This window comes from Elephantulus edwardii, unplaced genomic scaffold (assembly GCF_000299155.1).
Source record: "Elephantulus edwardii isolate Elephantulus edwardi_28Jun2011 unplaced genomic scaffold, EleEdw1.0 scaffold00094, whole genome shotgun sequence".
Classification (NCBI taxonomy): Eukaryota; Metazoa; Chordata; class Mammalia; order Macroscelidea; family Macroscelididae; genus Elephantulus; species Elephantulus edwardii.
Genome location: NW_006399844.1, coordinates 4,187,991 through 4,205,742, shown reverse-complemented (window position 1 = coordinate 4,205,742; position 17,752 = coordinate 4,187,991). Strand labels below are relative to the sequence as shown.

At 38.0% G+C, this 17,752-nt stretch overlaps 1 protein-coding gene across 1 annotated transcript in view; it reads right to left on the bottom strand.

The window, feature by feature from the left end:
* The window catches only part of MYO1D (myosin ID), a 449,506-nt gene that overhangs the window by 109,568 nt on the left and 322,186 nt on the right, over positions 1 to 17,752 (bottom strand). Inside the window, exon 21 of the mRNA XM_006890918.1 lies at positions 3,847 to 4,001. Coding sequence (XP_006890980.1) covers positions 3,847 to 4,001 — 155 coding nt within the window. The remainder of the gene's footprint in view (positions 1 to 3,846; positions 4,002 to 17,752) is intronic.

Here is a 17,752-nt window from a genome sequence, read left to right as displayed (position 1 = left end):
GGATAACCACTGGGTACATCCCATTGGCCATGATATATTATACTTTTAATGCTCTCATAGAACTAATTTGTGGACATATTACTTAGTTGGTTGTTTTTTTTTTTAATCTTCTCTAAAATTCCATCCTTACTTTTTTTTGGTATTGCTATTGTGTGAATCTAATAAAATATATCTTTTTCTCTTCTCCCTTTTTTTTTAATCTCTGCAATTTGGCCAAATTTGGCTCATGTATTTTAAAGACCAATCTTTGCCCTTTACTTTAAAAAAAAATATATATTATTTTATTAGTTTTTCTGAGTTACTTCTGATTCACAGTGACCCTATGTACGACAGAATGAAACACTGTACTATTCTGCAGTATCTTCATATTAATTTAGCCCTTGACTTTTTAAGACAATTGACGTTTCTTCAAATATAGCCTATCAATTGTATGTCTTATTATTTTAATGTCATCTCATTTCAACTTCTAACTAGAGCACTTGTCATAATATTCTTTAGAGAAATCACTTGGAAGGTAAAGAATTGGTCTAGAGTTCAATCTCTCTCACCTTTGGTTTTCAATAATTAATCCAGGGACAAATAAACAACTATGTGTGAAATCATTATGCTAGTAATGTATGTTACTAAAATTTTATGTCTTAAAAAATGTCTTAAAATTTTAAAGTCACATCTATAATGGGATACTTGGGAATAAAGGAAAATAGCTAAAAAATTAAAATTACTTTTCCTCAAGAAGTCAACACCAAGTAGATGCACTCTAAGTTAAAATTTCAAGCCTGAATTTTCTGAGGTATGGAAGAGACACTTATTTCTCCTTTTCACTTGATCTCTTAATAGTTAAGAAGAAACAAAACAATTCTAGTATCTTGGCAGTCTTCTTTCCTCCCTCCTGTTAAAATACATATTCCATCCTAAAAATCTGTATCAGAAGCCACAGATTTTAAAGACATTTAAAATTCATCCATATATCAAGGATAAGAAACACAACTAGAAAAGTATCTCAGAATGCCTATTCTGGGAAAAGAAAACTGACTAGAATTACCCATCGCTGTCATTTGTAGGAGGCATTGCAGAGGGGGTGGAATTTGCTCAACAAGGATCCATGCTGAAACAAAATGATCTCCCAGGCAAGATGGCTATCTTCACTAGCACACACACCTACATTAAAGATAGCTTATAATATTATGTCCTGTCGAGTCGGGGCCAGTTCCAGTGGGTTTTCAGAGACAGTGAATTGCTCAGAAGGAGATTCCCCATTCTTCTTTCATGGAGCAGTTGGTGGATCCGAACCACATGCCTTTGGGTTCACAGCACAACTCCTTACCACCAGGCCACCAGAGCTCCTCAAATTAATCATAATACGCTAAAACTTCTTTAAATGTCCACATTTTGCTGTGACTGAATATTTGGAAGAAAATACGCTTGCTTACTTGTGTTATAGACACCATAGAGAAATCGTCTCCTTTCCCTTATATTCTAAACTCTTCAACATTTCTTTCAACTTTATTATAATTTAGTACATGGAAGGGGTTTGGATTTTCCAAAGACCTACATGTTTATTAAGGAGCTGCACTAGTGCAGTGGTTAAAGCAGCATGGCTGCAGACTGAAAAGGTTGGAAGTTTGAGTTCACCAGCTGCTCTGAGGGAGACAGATGTGACAGTCTGGTTCTGTAAAGATTACACACTGGAAACCCCAGGGGAAGTTCTGCTCTGTTTGAAGGTGTTGTGATAAGATGACGTTGACTCAACGGCAATGTGTTATTTCTTTTTATTATTACTTACTGGCAGTTTCTTATTTTTCCTTCAGTAGATGACTCGCTCATATACAACATTTTCCTCATAGCATTTAAAATTATTAAATTATAGAAAATACGTAAAGATCCATTTTGATCTTGAATATAAGGCACAATAATATAAAATAAATGCTCTGTGAAGCACACCTTTAAAACTATATTTTCTACACTTATTAGGATTGACTTAGTGACTGGGGTAATTGAGGTGGGTGTGTCAGAGACAGTGCGATTGGCACAGGACAGAGCAGGATTTAGGGATGTTGTACATAGTTGTGCATTGAGTTGCAAGCAACTCGATGGTACATAACAACAACAACAACATTAGGAAATATAAATACAAGAGTTTGGTGGTTTCTAAAAAAAAAAAAAAATAAAAAGGGAAGATTCAACACAGGAATACCATGATTGAGCAATTCCCCTCCTAGGTAGGTATATACTATAAGGAATTGGAAATAGGGACTTAAACATACTTTCATAAGACTGTTCATGGCAACATTATTCACAATAGCTAAAAGGCTAGAACAACCTAAGTGAGCAACACTTGAACAGACAAACAAAATGTGGTATAGACACGGAATGGATTCAGTCATTAAAAGAAATTAAGTTGTTACCCATGTTACAATACAGGTGAAACTAAAAACCTAATGCTGAGTGAAGCAAGTCAGACACCAAATAACAGACACAGTATAATTCTACTTATATTAAATACCTACAATAGGCAAATGTATAGAGATAAAAAAGTTCTTAGTTGTTACATTGGCAAAAGAGAGGGGAGAATGGGGAGTTATTGCTTAAGTAGTAAATATAAAGCTGGGGTGATGAAAAGCTTTTAGGAATAGATGGTACAGACCATTGCCCAACAGGAGAAATGATTACTGAATGGGACACTTAAAAGGGTTAAAATGGAAAATATTTTGTTAAATGAACATTCTACAATTATATGTGAACATTTCATTTGAAATAATGTTTTTGCTTATAGAAAAAATATTTAAATTAAGAGAAATATTAATCAGGAATACTCAATTACTTTTGGTAACAGAAAATTAGGTCATTTAGGAAGAAAAAGGAACTCGACACTGGTCTCATTTTTCACCCACTGAGTCTGGGAGAGTGGTCTTCTTCCAGCACCACAGAGGTGCAGGGGGCAGACATAGTGTGCAAAAATGCAAAGGATGTCTCCCTCCCCTCAAATCCTTTATAACCTTCTATGGGAAGAAAAACCCTATCTCTAAAGGAACAAATAACCAGACAAAACCATTCTTGTCTTAAAACGGTCCATTTCTGGCCGCCATCAGTCTTCCAGGCTGTTCCTTCTTATATCCCCACCTCAGTGTTTACTGCCCTCACATATGGGTATCCTCTAGCTTATCATGACGTTCTCAGGAAATGCCTCATTCATCAAACTCTTCATGTTTCTGCACACATTATTACCTCTTTCAGGAATTCATTTCACTTCTTTATTTTTCATGGACCTACCTGTGATCCTAATTTTGCTTTCTAATTTTATATTTCTAGTGTCTGTATTAACAGATCATATGGGAGATTGTTTCTTGTGTACAGCAAGCAGTCTGCATTGATTATTAAAGGTTGACGGTTCATACCTATCCAACAGAAGTGGAGTAGACCTGATGATCTGTTTTGGTAAAGAGTGCAGTCAAGGAAATTTTACGGAACAGTCCGACTCTGTGCCACGTGAGATAATCATGAATCAAAATGTTAGAGGTAAATGGAATGTTAAAACAATAATAGTGCAAGCTACTTTCTTCTATTTGTTGGATTTAATTGCACCCAGATTAACAGTGATAAGATCACCCTTTAGGAAATCTCATATTGTTGTTTCAGCTGGAGGCTGAAAGTAGTGGATCATTTATAATCCTACAATCAAGCCTAGATGTTAATTTTACCTTCCAGGAAACAGACGACATATATTGCCATTCTCATGTAAGAATACAACTTAGTACATGAATTTTGGCACAAAAGAAGTTCAAGGATAATTATAGTTAAATATTTTGTATATTTAAAGATTTCTAAGTTGGAGAAATCAAACCTTACCTCTTGAAATGATTCACCAGGACTCCAACAAGTTCTCCAATCCGACTCTCATGGGTTGGCTGTTTGCTGAAGAGGCAGACGATGAGGTCTTTGTTGTCTTTTGTATGGAACACTACAAGTTGGTCTTTTCCATTGGAGACACTCAGGCCAGTCAACTGCAAAGGGACAAATCATGGGAAGCTGTTAAAACAGTTCTTTAGAAAGGGAATCTAAAATAAACTCTGTAATACGTGTTCTTAATAATTCTGGTAACTTCTATCCCTATCAAGCATCATGGGAAAGAGGAGGATAGGATCTAAAAATGGGTTCATGGGATTCAGGAATTTCAAGAAACTGTATAGGCTTTATGTGTGGCAGGGCATTTTTCTAGGAAGAGGGGCCATAGTTTACATTAAGTTTTTAAAAAGTCTATAAACTCTAAAAAGAATACTTAGGTAGTAGAATGTTTTTACTTTCTAAGTCTATGCTTAAGAGCCATACTAAAGTATCTCATTTGTGCCAAAGAGCAGTAGTGTCTTGCATTTGTAACAGAGACAAGAAGTCTGATGAGGTTGGGACATTTTGTCACATGCTATGACATGTATTTCTTGTCACACACAGCATTTCATGGAATTTTGTTGAAACAAGATCAAAACTAGAGTTTTTAAGTTGAGTAACTGTATCTTTTCTAGTTTATTTTTTTATAGCACTCAACATCACATCAAAATATCAGTCAAAATTAAAGCACCCTCAGAGATAAGATTTTTTAATTTTGTTGACTGTTAAAGCTCCAGAGTGTGGAAAATAGTAGATACTTACTAGACACTTGCTGAATAAGTTCTATTTATTTTTACAGTGTGTATTTCTCATTGTTTTAATTGTCTCTATTACTATATTCGCTTGTTATGCATCAGAGAGTTGGACAATGACTAGGGAGGACAGAAGGAGAGTGGATGCTTTTGAGCTGTGGTGCTGGAGAAGAGTACTGAATGTACCATGGACTGCCAGGAAAACAAACAGATTCACCTTGGAGAGGATTAAACCAAGCTACTCCTTGGAGGCAAGGATTCTGGGGCTTCATCTGACATACTTTGGACATGTTGCCAGGAGGGACGGGTCCTTGGAGAGGGACAATCATGCTTGGGAGGGTGGAGGGATGGCGCAGGAGGGGAAGACCCTCTATGAGATGGATTGATTCGGTGACTGGGGTAATCGGGATGGGTGTGTCAGAGGCAGTGCGGTTGGCGCAGGATAGAGCAGGGTTTAGGGCTGTTGTGCATAGGGTCGCTATGAGTCGCAAATGACTCGACGGCACATAACAACAACAACAACAACAACAACAATTACTATATTCACTCACTCATTACCACTGAGTTGGAACACACTCATAGCTGATTCTCCAATGGGTTTTTAGAGGCTATTAAATTACATGCAAGGAGAGTACCCATTTTTCTCCTTTAGAGCATCTGGTGGATTTGAACTGTCTGACTTTGGATTGGCAGCACAACTCTATATCTACTAGGCCACCAGAGCTCAGAGTGCAGAAATTATCAAACAGTATTATCAATATCACATGCAAGCAAAATATTGCTGGAGATCATCCAAAAATGGCAAGAACAGTACATTTGCAGAGAACTGCCAGAGGTTTAAGCTGGGTTTAGAAGAGACTATGGCACCAGAGATATCACTGCTGACATCTGAAGACGGATCTTTGTTGAAAGCAGAAAATGCTAGAAGAATGTCTATTTGTGTTTTACTGACCATGCAAAGGCATTTGACTATGTAGACCATAAAAAACTCTAGCTAACATTGCATGGTTTAAAATCAAGAAAGGTGTGCATCCTTCCTCCATACTTATTCATTCTGTATGTGGAACAAATTATTCAGCAAGCTGGACTTTGTGAAAAGAATGTGGCATCAGGATCAGAGAAAAACTCATCAACAATTTGATTTATGCAGATGATGCAACTTTGCTTGCTGAAAGTGAGGGAGACTTGAAATGCTGCAGAAGATCAAGAACTACAACTTTTAATATTAATTACATCTTAACATCAAGAAGACAAAAATCCTCACCCCGGGGCTGATAGGCAACATCATGATCGATGGGGAGGGGGGGGATTGTGTACCAATGAAGGAGTTTTTCTTTTGCTTTTCAAGGAGAAAAGTGCAGCAAGAATGAATAGAATTCCAAAATCTCCACAGATGTTCATTAAAATAAAATAAATAAATAAATTTTAAAAAAAGATTGAAATTGTCAATAATTTCATCTTACTTGGATCCACAAGTAATACCAAGAGGTAGCACCAGTCAGAACATGAGGAGAAATCTTGCACTGGGAAAGTCTGCTATCAGTGACTTCTCCAAAGTACTGAAGGACAATGATGTTTGTTTAAAGACTAAGGTGTGCCTAATTCAAGTCATGGTTGCTTCAATCACTTGCTATGCTTCCGAGAATTGGACCATGAATAAGTATGACAGAAGAAGAACGGATGCCTTTAAGCTTGCTGTTAGAGAAAATGACTCAATGCCCCATGGAATGTCAAAAGAACAAACAGATATGTTTCGTGAAAAGTGCAGCCAGAGTGCTCCTTCGAGGCAAAGATGGCAAAGTTTTGTTTTACATATTTTGGGCATGTTGCTAGGAGGGGCTATTCCTTGGAAAGAGATATCATGCTTGGAAAGGTGGAGGGTCAGCAAAATAGAAGAAGACCCTCAATGAGATGAATTGTTACAGCGACCACAGCAATGGGCTCTAGTATGTCAGAGAAGATGAGGATGGCACAGGATGACAGAGTTCAGATCTGTTGTTTATTGGGTTGGTATAGGTTGTACTTGACAGCACCCCAAAACAACAATACTTTCCAGTATTCCTGTGCTTTTAAGGTTCATTCATTAAAAATATTTTGAATATTTACTCTGGTCCAGATGTTGTTTTACAAAAATTGGAGACATAATTGAATACAACAGACAAAATCTACCCTCAGGAATCTTGTGCTTCAAGTAAAAAAGCATATTAATGGGAAAGAAAATAAAACAAAAGACAGAAAAAGATAACAAAACCCAAACCTCAGGATTCTTTACGAACCTGGATATAAAAATGCTCAAGGGAAAAAAAAATAGTAAATATAATATAAGATATACATAAATAATATATATAAAACAGTAATAAACATTAACCAAGTAAATTTTAAGGATTACAGGCTGGTTCAATATTCAGATATCAACCAATGTAATCCATGATAGTGGTGGAATAAAAAAGAAAAGGAAAATTTCTTATGGTCTTAATCAATTGATGCAGGAAAAGTATTTGACAAAATTCAACATTAGTTCAAGATACAAATCTCTCAGTAGATTAGAATGAGAAGAAAAATGTAATCTGATCAATGACGTCTACAAACTCCATAGCTAACATCACACTTCCCTGATGGTCAAAGACTGAAGATTAGAAATAAGGCAGGGATGTCCTCGTCACTGCTGCTATGCAACTTGTCACAGGAAGCCTTTGCCAGTGCCATAGGGCAGGTTAAAGATAGAAAAGGTTTCACATTGAAAAGGAAGAAACAAAATTCTGTCTGTTTTCAGATCACACAAGTGTCTGCAGAGAAAAACCCAAAGGAATCTACAAAACAGCTCCAGGAATTTAAAAAATCAGTTTAGTAGTAAGGTCACAGAATACAAGGCCAACATATATACAAATTAATCACATTTCTGTGTTCTAGCAGTGAACAACTGGCAACAGAAATTTGAAAATAAATTAATGAAAAAGAACCCCCAAATTACTTAGCTATATATATAACAAAACAAGTGCAGGCTCCACATGTCAAAAATGACAAAATGTTGATGAAAGAAATAAAAGAAGATCTAATTAAATTGAGAAGAATATTATGTTTATGGTTGAAAAACTCAGTATTGTTGAGATGTCAGTTAATTTGCAGAATTATTATAATGCCAATCAAAATTCAATCAAATATTTTTTATACATACGGACAAGGCAAAAGATCTAGAATTAGCCAAAATACCTTGGAAAAGAATAAAGTTGGAAGAATCATACTATCTGATTTAACACTTACGATAAAGCCAAAATAATCAAGACAATGTTATGATGGCAAAGGGATAAAGTGTGGGTCAATGGACTAGAGCAGAGATTTAGAAATAAACTTATACAATTACTTTTTGAGAAAGGTATAAAGGCAAATCACAGAGAAAAGGTAATAACTTTAACAAGGGTAATCATTGCCACTTGGGAATGAAACAAAGTTCAACCTAAATTCTACACTTTCTAAAAGAAGAATTAAAAACGGATCCAAATAGCAAATGCAAAACTGTAGAAAAAATCATGTGACTTTGTTGTTGTTATGTGCTGGCAAGTGGACTATGACTCATAGCGACCCTATCTATGTACAATCGCTCAGAAGCCTTCCCTGTCCTGAGCTAGTCTTACTCACTTCAATACTTCTACCCTCCACTGCTCTAGTGATCGTATCAATCCATCTCATCTGGTGTCTTCTTCTCCTGTGCTGTCCCTCCACCCTTCTGAGCATGACATCCTTCTCCAAAGATCAGTCCCTCCTGGCTACATGCCAAAAATATGTGAGATGGAGCTTCAAAATCTTAGCCTTCAAGGATAAACTTGCTTTCACTCTTTCTAAGACAGACCTACTTGTTTTCTTGGCAGTCCATGATGTATGTTCAGGACTCTTCTCCAGCACCACAACTCAAAGGCATCAATTCTTCTTCTACTGTCCTTAGTCATTATCCAGCTCTCTGATGCATACATAGCAAGTAATTGCGAAGACCATAGACTGGAGGAGGCACACCTTAGTCCCTAGACTGACATCACTGTTTTTCAGTACTCTGGAGAGGTCCCTGACAGCAGATATACCTAAATGCAATTCGCCTTTGGTTTTCTGACTGCTGGTGCCAAAAGTGTTAGGTATAGACTTCTTAAAACAACACCAAAACCACATTCCACAAAAGAAAGAAAAAAAGATAAGCCAAATTCATTAAATTTAGACTTAGTCCATAGGGAGTTGTGCTGCCAACTGAAAGGCTGCCCTCCGAATCTACTAGTTGCTGTGTGTGGAGAAAGATGGACAATCTCCTCCTGTGAAATTTAGAGCCTCATAAAATCCACTAGAGGGGCTACTATGCGTAAGTTCAACTTAATAGCAATGAATTGGAATTTTTGGTTTTTTGTTGGTTTTTTTTTTTTTAGTTCTTCAAAAGGCACTAGGAAGAGAGGAAAAAAGACTAGTCACAGCCTGGAGGAAGCTATCTTCAGTAAGGGACTTGTATTGAATATATGAAGAACTCACACAACCAAGTAAGAAAACAAAGAACCTACTTTTAAAAAGGTGACCTATGCGAACAGTTACTTTGCTAAAGGAGACATCACTTGCTGTTAGAGAATTAGAAGTTAAATCTCTGATAAGACACTGCCATAAACATTTTAGAAGGACTATAATAAAATCAAGCCAAACAACAGAGAAGTGATGACACCAAATGCTAGTGAGAAAGCTGAACAGTTGGAATCCCGCACACTGCTGGTCGGAATATAAAATTATGGGAAACAGGTTGGTGTTCCAAAAAGTTAAGAATATAATTACCATATGACCCAGCAATCTTATCTCTGTAAACTTATCCTTGAGAAATGAAAGAGATTCACACAAAAATGTGCACATGAATGCTTACAGCAGTTCTGTTCACAATCAACCCCAAACTGTAAGCAAACCGAACATCCAACAACAGATGAAACAAACTACAATAAACCTACACAATGGAATGATAGCTAGCACTAGAAAGGAAGGAGCTAATGGTATAAGTTATCAATATGCAAGAACACTAAAGGCGCTTTGCCAAGGCTCAAAATGCCACACACTTTTTGATCCCATTTATACAACAGCATCAACAAGAGAAAAGCACAAGGAGAGAGAGCGCAGAACAGTGGTTGCAGAGGGGGAATCTGACACAAAGGTTTTTCATAGGAAAAGGGGAGAAATGGAAATACTCTGTAACTCGATCTGCAGCCATATTTATTCACATTTATTCAGGTCTTAAAGACCCACAGACTTATACACATAATTACCAACCAAAAAAAAAAAAGGGTCAATATTCTTATTAGACGCAATTTAAAAATATAGCTCCTTGATTGTTTTGATCCCTTGGTATTCCACTTTGGTCAATAAGTCAGAATCCTGAACGACCTGCCTTTCATGGTTTATTGTTCTATTGCAGAAAATACCAAAGTGCCACCTCCTGGCCACCACAGGTGCTGTCACTCACACAGGCAATCAGCATCAGCTGGGTGTCCACTGGGGGCTGTGAAAGGTGCTAAAGACGTAGTCAGTGTCCTTAGGGGAGCCACATCCACTGCGTCAGTGGAAAGAAGAAATGAGTACAACTGAAGAACATATTGACAGTTCATAGATAGGAAGCTCCTTTAATTTTACGCCCATAACTAGATGAGAAAATTGGAGCTCAAAGAGGTTGGCTGATTTGCAGACCTGGAAAATTTCTGGCAGACCTACTCAGTCTCACACTCTTACCACTTCATGCTTTTTCAAATATCAACGTGATCATATGGACACAAGTTGTGTAAATAAGTATTCTTAACACCGAGTGAATAAATTTTCATAGGAGATGAATTCTTAGGTTTATTTTAGAGAATGTCAGGGCCATTACGTATCAGAGAAATGGCAAAACAGTCAAAGTAGAGAGCTTTTCACAATCCTGTATAAACCACGGGCTTTTGTGGGCAGTTGATAAAGAAAATATTATCAATCTTTCTGCCCATTAGATGTACCACATCTATATGATTTTTATGATTAAACAGAATTTTAAAATGTTTAATGCCTATGATGCTCCACTCTCATTTGATTATCCTCTATGTAAAATTAGGAACTGAATTTATATAGCACTTAATTGAAGAGGTTGGTTAAAATGTGATAAAATCAGAACTGTGGCAGCAGTAACTGTCAGCCTATCTTAGGGGCAAGACTCAAGAAAGGAAAGGAGCTAAATATAACAACTAAAATGAAGCTTCTAGGAGAGATAAACCTTCCTATGTATCACATGTGCAAAAGGAGAGGAACAGCAAACAACAAATGCTGGTGAGATTGTGGAGAGACGAACCCTTATTCACTACTGGTGGAAGTGTAAAATGGTGCAACCACTATGGAAGGCGGTGTGGCGCTTTCTCAAAAAGTTGCAAATAGAGATACCATTTGACTCAGCAATCCCACTATTGGGAATATACCCCAAAAAGACCAGAACTGCCACACAAGCAGATATATGAACACCCATGTTTTTCGCAGCTTTGTTCACAATAGCAAGGAGTTGGAAACAACCTAAGTGCCCATCAACAAATGAATGGATAGAGAAGCTGTGGTATATTCACACAATGGAATACTATGCTGCATTGAAAAACAAGGAACTCATGAATATTATTCAAAATGGGTAACCCTGGAGGACATTATGCTGAGTGAAATATCTCAGTCACACAGGGACAAATACTGCATAGTGCCACTGTTGTAAAACAGGACTGACATCGGGGTTGGGGGGAGACTGAGAAAGATGGGATAAATAATGTATACTGCATTGAAACAGATGAGGGAGAAAACTGTTTAAAAGGGATATGTGATTAGGTATTTTTGTCATAGTGGAGTGGACCTGGGGAGTAGAGTAAGTGTTGGGCTCTAACTGGAAGGGCTCTGGTTTGAATACACTTACCACCCTGTGGGAGAAAGATGAGGAGGGCTGTTTTTTTAGGGATTTATGGCCTTGGAAGCCCTGTGGGACGACTGTGAGTTAGGACTGACTCAGTGTCAAGGGTTATTTGGCATAAAAAGATAACCAAGCACAAAGCCCCTCTGCTTTCTAGAGTTTTATGCTCTAATCTAAGACAAGATGTAACAGCAAAATCCGATAAATTTTCAGATAAAAATCTGATAAAGCATGGGAAAACATCAGTTGAAAGGATCCCTACCTCATTTATCTATAGGCTGCCTTAACACATAAATAAGTCTATCTGAACACAAATCTGACTAAGTCTTTCTGTGTTGGTTCCTGTCTCAGTCAACAGTTGTTATTAGGTGTCACTGAGTCAACTATGACCCTTGGAGACTCGATGAACAACAGATCTGAACCCTGCCCTAGTATGTATCATCACCATCTATTAATCACAGAGAATACATATTCTTAGTATTGATTAAGAAAGATGGGATGAAATACTCAGTATTAAACATCATTAGAATTTTTTAAACACATAGCTTTCTCATCACTAAAAAAAAAAAAAAAACAACAATGAATGAATGGAATCCCAAAATCTCTGTAGATGTTCATTGAAATGAAAAATAACCTAAATTTAAAAAAAAAAAAAAAAAAAGAACAGATAAAATTTGACTGGCATAAAAACCAGAATGAAGAAATCTGTGAAGATGTATGTATGTATGTATGTATGTGCATACACACACACAGTCCAGTGCAGTATATGAAAAAAAGTTTTATAATTTTATAAATGTGAACAGGATATAACTCTTCTATTAGGAGATGAAGGCTCACAGATTGGGGGGTGGGGGTGGGAAATAGAACCAAGAAAAAAAATTTAGCTGTACTCTCTATAAAAGATGTAGCTGAAACAAAAAGACACGGAAAGATGAAGAAAAGAAAATCAATCTTCATGCATAGTACTGTAACACAGAAACATGGTACTACAACAGAACGCAAAATGGTCACAATCCAAAAGAAATTCACTGAATCCTGACTTTTGTGGACGATCTAGTCTCCGATAACTCAGGCAAATGAAGGCAGAGAGAAGACAAATAAGAAAATCAGAAAATTTGATTAGCAGTTGCTAAGAATTTTTTTAAAAATACTGGTTTATTTACTGGTTTATTTGTATACATTGTTTTTCACACCAGATCTTTTCATTTCCTTCATTCTCACCTCTTTCCACCCATCAAATTGTGTGACCCTATGATTATCGTCCCCACCCATCCTTGGCTCTCTACTCCCACTCTCCTCCCTCCCAGAACTTTTACACACATTTATTACAGTCACTAAACATCGTGATGGATGGTGAAGAGATTGAGATCATCAACAGCTTTAGTTTGCACCAGCAGCCAGGAAATGAAAAGATGTATTGTGTTGGGAAAATCTGGTGTCAAAGACCTCTCCAAAGTACTGAAGAGCAATGATGTCAGTCTGGAGACTAAGGTGTGCCTGATACAGGCCATGGTCTTTGCAATCACTTGCTATTCATCAGAGAGTTGGGCAATGCGTAAGGACGACTGAAGGAAAATTGATGCCTTTGAGCTATCATGTTGGAAAAAGAGTATTGAGTATACTATGGACCACTAAGAGAATGAACAGTCATCCTGGAGAGGGTTAAACCAGGCTGCTCCTTGGAGGCAAGGATTTTGAAGCTTCATCTGACATACTTTGGACATGTTGCAAGAAGGGACCAGTCCTTGGAAGAGGGATATCATGCTTGGGAGGGTGGAGGGACAGCGCAAGAGAGGAAGACCCGCGATGAGATGGGTTGATTCAGTGACTGGGGTAATGGGGGTAGGTGTGTCAGAGACAATAAGGTTGGCATAAGATAGAGCAAGGTTTAGGCCTGTTGTACATAGGGTCGCTATGAGTTACAGGCGACTTGATGGCACATAACAAACAACAACAACAAAATACTTACACATATTTGTTATGTATTAGGCCATGACAAAAGGTCAGAATTGTATTTTCCATGTTCTATTACCATAATGCAATAAAAATAGAAAATGATAACAAACCCTCCCTATCACTGAGAATTAAACAAAACAAAACACAAAATTCTCCTTTAAACAACTACTGGATTAAAGAGCAAATCACCACTGCAATAACAGATAATGAAGAAGTTAACCATAAAGATAACTTTGTACATTCAAATTAATGAAATACAGCCAAATACATATTCAAAAGAAAATGCATGATCTTAAACACATTTACTAAATAAAATAAAACCCTCAAAATTCATTATTGTTGCGTTGGAACTGACCCATAGGTGACCCTCCCGTGGGCTACTGGAGGTTGTAAATCACAAAGAAGGTACTGCCATGTTTCTCCCTTGAAGCAGCTGGTGGATTCAAATCACCAGAGTGATTAGGACTCATCTCCCTTTAGACGAGGGAGGCCACCAGAGTTCCCTCCAAATGGGAAAGAAGGGAAGTAAATGAAACTTTTAAAAACTCAGGAAAAAGAGAAACAAAATAAAAATTATTTAAGAAAAAAGCAGAAGTGAATAAATCCAACATCTAGGTCTTTGAAAAGAACCAAATAAATCTTTGGCAGATCTAATCAAGAAAAACCAAAACCAAACCAAAATCCACCATAAATATCTAGTGGGAGAGGAACGAAGAAAGGAATTTAAGAACATACTTGTTGACTTTAGAAACTATGCTGTGTGGCATCGAGTCCAATCTGGCCCATACCTGATCCTCCAGCTGCTTTTCACTGGCAGTTAACCTCACGGGAAGAGACTGTCCATCCTCCCACAAAGGACAGATTTCTCATGAACACAATCAAGCACTTTGGGACTCCCATTCTACTCAATGTCAGCCACAACTTGTTATGGTCACACAGTCAAATGCTTCTGCATAGTCAATAAATCATAGACGTTCTTCCGATATTACTTTCAACCAGGACCCATCCGACATCAGCAATGGTGTCCTTGATGCCGTGGCCTCTTCTAAATCCTGCTTTAACTTCTGGCAGTTCCTTATCTATCTACCGTTCAAGCGATATACAAATGCTCTTCTGCAGCATTTTGCTTGCATGTGATATTAATGATATTGTTCAATCGTTTCCACACTCTATTGGATCTTCATTCTTGGGAATGGGAATAAATGTAACTGAATATGAGTAAATCTAAAAAAATTATCTTGTTGTGTACCGTAGAGTCAGGATGCATAGCTGACCCTCCAGTGTGTTTTTAGAGGCTGTTAATTGCACGGGAAGAGACTGCCCATCCTTCTCCTGCACAGCAGCTGGTGGCCTCAAACTACGTGCCTTTGGGATTGCAGTGCAGCTTCTTGTCTCTAAGCCACCAGAGCTCCCCCACCTTTTCTCCCAAAAATCTATAAAAAAGAACAATTTTCTAAGAAGACAGAAATTAGTAAAACTTATCCCCAAACCAAAGCCCATTGCCATTGAGTTGGTTCCAACTCACTGCCACCTCCAGTGGGTTTCCAAGGCTGTCAATCTTTACGGCAGGAGACTGTCCAGCTGTCTCCCTTAGAGTGGCCGGTGGTTTGAACTACCAACTTTTTGGCAGCTCAATACAACACACTATGCTAACAAGGCTCCTTTAAATTATGATTAACCCCTTTGTGACCATCAATGGAAGAGAAATCTATGCCTTTTGTTATGGTACTTCCTGTCTAGTTTTCACTCTGTGGTCTCTTTTCTTCAGATAGCTTCTAGTCACAGCTACTCTACAGTCTTCCTGATGGGAAGATTTCTTCCCTCTTTCAGCGTGTTTTCTAATATCCCTCAACAAAGCTCTGAGGACTTGGTCACTAATCTGATCTCCCTCACCTTCCGCCCCTCCCCCCCCCAAGACTCACCCAACACACAAAGGGCTTTCATAGAATTGTAGTGACCATTTAATTTCATCAGGTATCTGCTTGCATTCTGATATATATACTTTTCCAATTTACTACGCTGTACTTGAGTTTTTTGCTTTGACTGTAAATTAATATTTACGCTCTTTGGATCTCAATTAGCAAATTGATTTGGCTGCTCAGTGATGGAGAACATTCTGTTCATTCTGTTTCTCCTTTCAAAAACTTGGAAGACAGACGCTTTGGCTTTTTCCAGGATGCCTGGTGACTGTGTCTCACTTTGTCTCTCTGTTCTCTGTCCATCTGTCTCTCTCTCTCTTATTCTCTTCTTATTCTTTGTCCCAACTTGCTATTGGAATCTGAAATAGTGCATGGCTTGGGGTAATGGAGAGTTTATCTCCTTACAGTCATCCCATGAAAGCAACAAAGTACTTGCACCCTGAACCAGTATGGAAGAGGGCAGACTAATGAGGCCTCTTTTGGGAAGAAGCAGAGGCTCTTGGGCCATGTCCTCTCAGCCTCTCTGAGAGTGTAAGGGCTCAATTTCTACTCTTATTGTTGACTTACACCCCAGCTTTTCAGACTTCCCAACTGTCTCTTTTCAAAATTTCTAACCCACTAAACTTGTGAGTATAAGTGGTGTTATAATTATTGACTTAATGGGGGTGGTTTGTTACATAGCAACAGTAACTGGAAGGAAAATGTGGGTCAAGGACTGGGGTACTGCCGTACTGGCTATGGGACCACGTGTAGGAACTGGAAGGGCCGTGAAGGGGTTGCTCTTGGAATCATGACAGGTTTTTAAAGAGGCTGCCAGAGAGGGCCAGGAGGAAAATGATAATACATGTGTCAAGCTGGAGGGAATAAGATCCTTGTTATGAAGTGGTAGAAAACCAAACAACACTGTTGCCCATGGAAAAGGGGAAAATAAATCTAACAAACTTGATGATGTTGGTAAGAGTTCCAGAAGAATAATGAAGTGTCGACTTCTTCCTCTCTATAAAGAAATGTGAGAGGAGAGGTACTCTTAAGACATGACTGTGTATTTCTGCAAAATTTAGAGGAAGTATTAGGGAACCCGGATTTGCTGGATTTGAAAAGAAAACTGTTTCTTATTCCCAGTTTCTCCAGATGGCAAATTATTCTCATGTTAAGAAATGGTTTCAGGGCAAGGAATAAATGTAGCACAAGGAAGGCTGAATGTTCTCTTTAAATCTTGGAGAGGTGCAAGGCAGGACTTTACAGGGTCTATGAGACAAACCAGAGGCTCTCTAGATGTCTTGCCCTGTTAAACATTAAACAGTAGGACTTCTCAGAGTCTTAAAGACCTTGTCCCACAGTAAGAGAGCCCAGGATGAATAAAGGCTTATCTGGCAGAAATTTGTGGGTGTGCTTTTTGTTGAATTAAACTAATACACACACATATCTCTCGACCTCCAAAATGTCAAACTCATTGCCATTAGAATGGACTTGCAGCTGATCCTCCTGTGGGCTTCCCAAGGCTCGAAATCACACAGGCAACTGTCCAGCTTTCTCTCTCAGTGTCCCGGGTGGATTCGAACTACCAGGGAGGTGCCACCTTGGGTTAGCAGCACAACTCCCTAAGGCTAGGCCACTGGGAAGTGGATTATAAATAGATGTACTGGTAATTCACGTAGGTAGTAAAGAAATTACATTAGATTGGACTAAAAGAGTTAATTTGTCCTAACCTGCACCTCCTTCTCAGGTCCCATCAGTCATAGCATCTCCTAAACTTAAAGAAGAACCGTCCTCAGGTTTTCTCACATACCCATTCTTATCTGGCAGGCACGTACAGAGCTGTGAACAAGCACAGGCTTCAGGGCCACATCACTTGGGCTCAAATCCAGGAATTTCCCCATTACCAATTTTACATCTTTGGGTAAGTATCATCAATGCTGTGTGCCATTATGTCTTTACCTTAGAGGAAGGTTAATAATACTTTACAGGAAGGATGAAAATATTATGGATACTGAAATTTTTTCTTTTTTTTTTTTAAGTTACTATTTTTTTTATTCATATACATTATGTTTCATACATGTATATTGTGTTTATACAATCTTACATTATATTTCGTTCATGTATATTGTGGGGGTTCCCCCCTTACAATCATCTTACTGTTAACTACTTTCCTGAAAGCATGGGAGCCAGTTACTTCACGCCTTATGCCCTAATATTCCCCTTTTAGGTAGGCAATTCCCAGTCCGCCCGTCCTTGTCAAACCAGTACCCTGAGGAAACAAACATACTAATTTTGCTGAAGAATCCTCTGTTCAACTTGGAAACTTTAAACATCTGCATCCATAAGCAAAG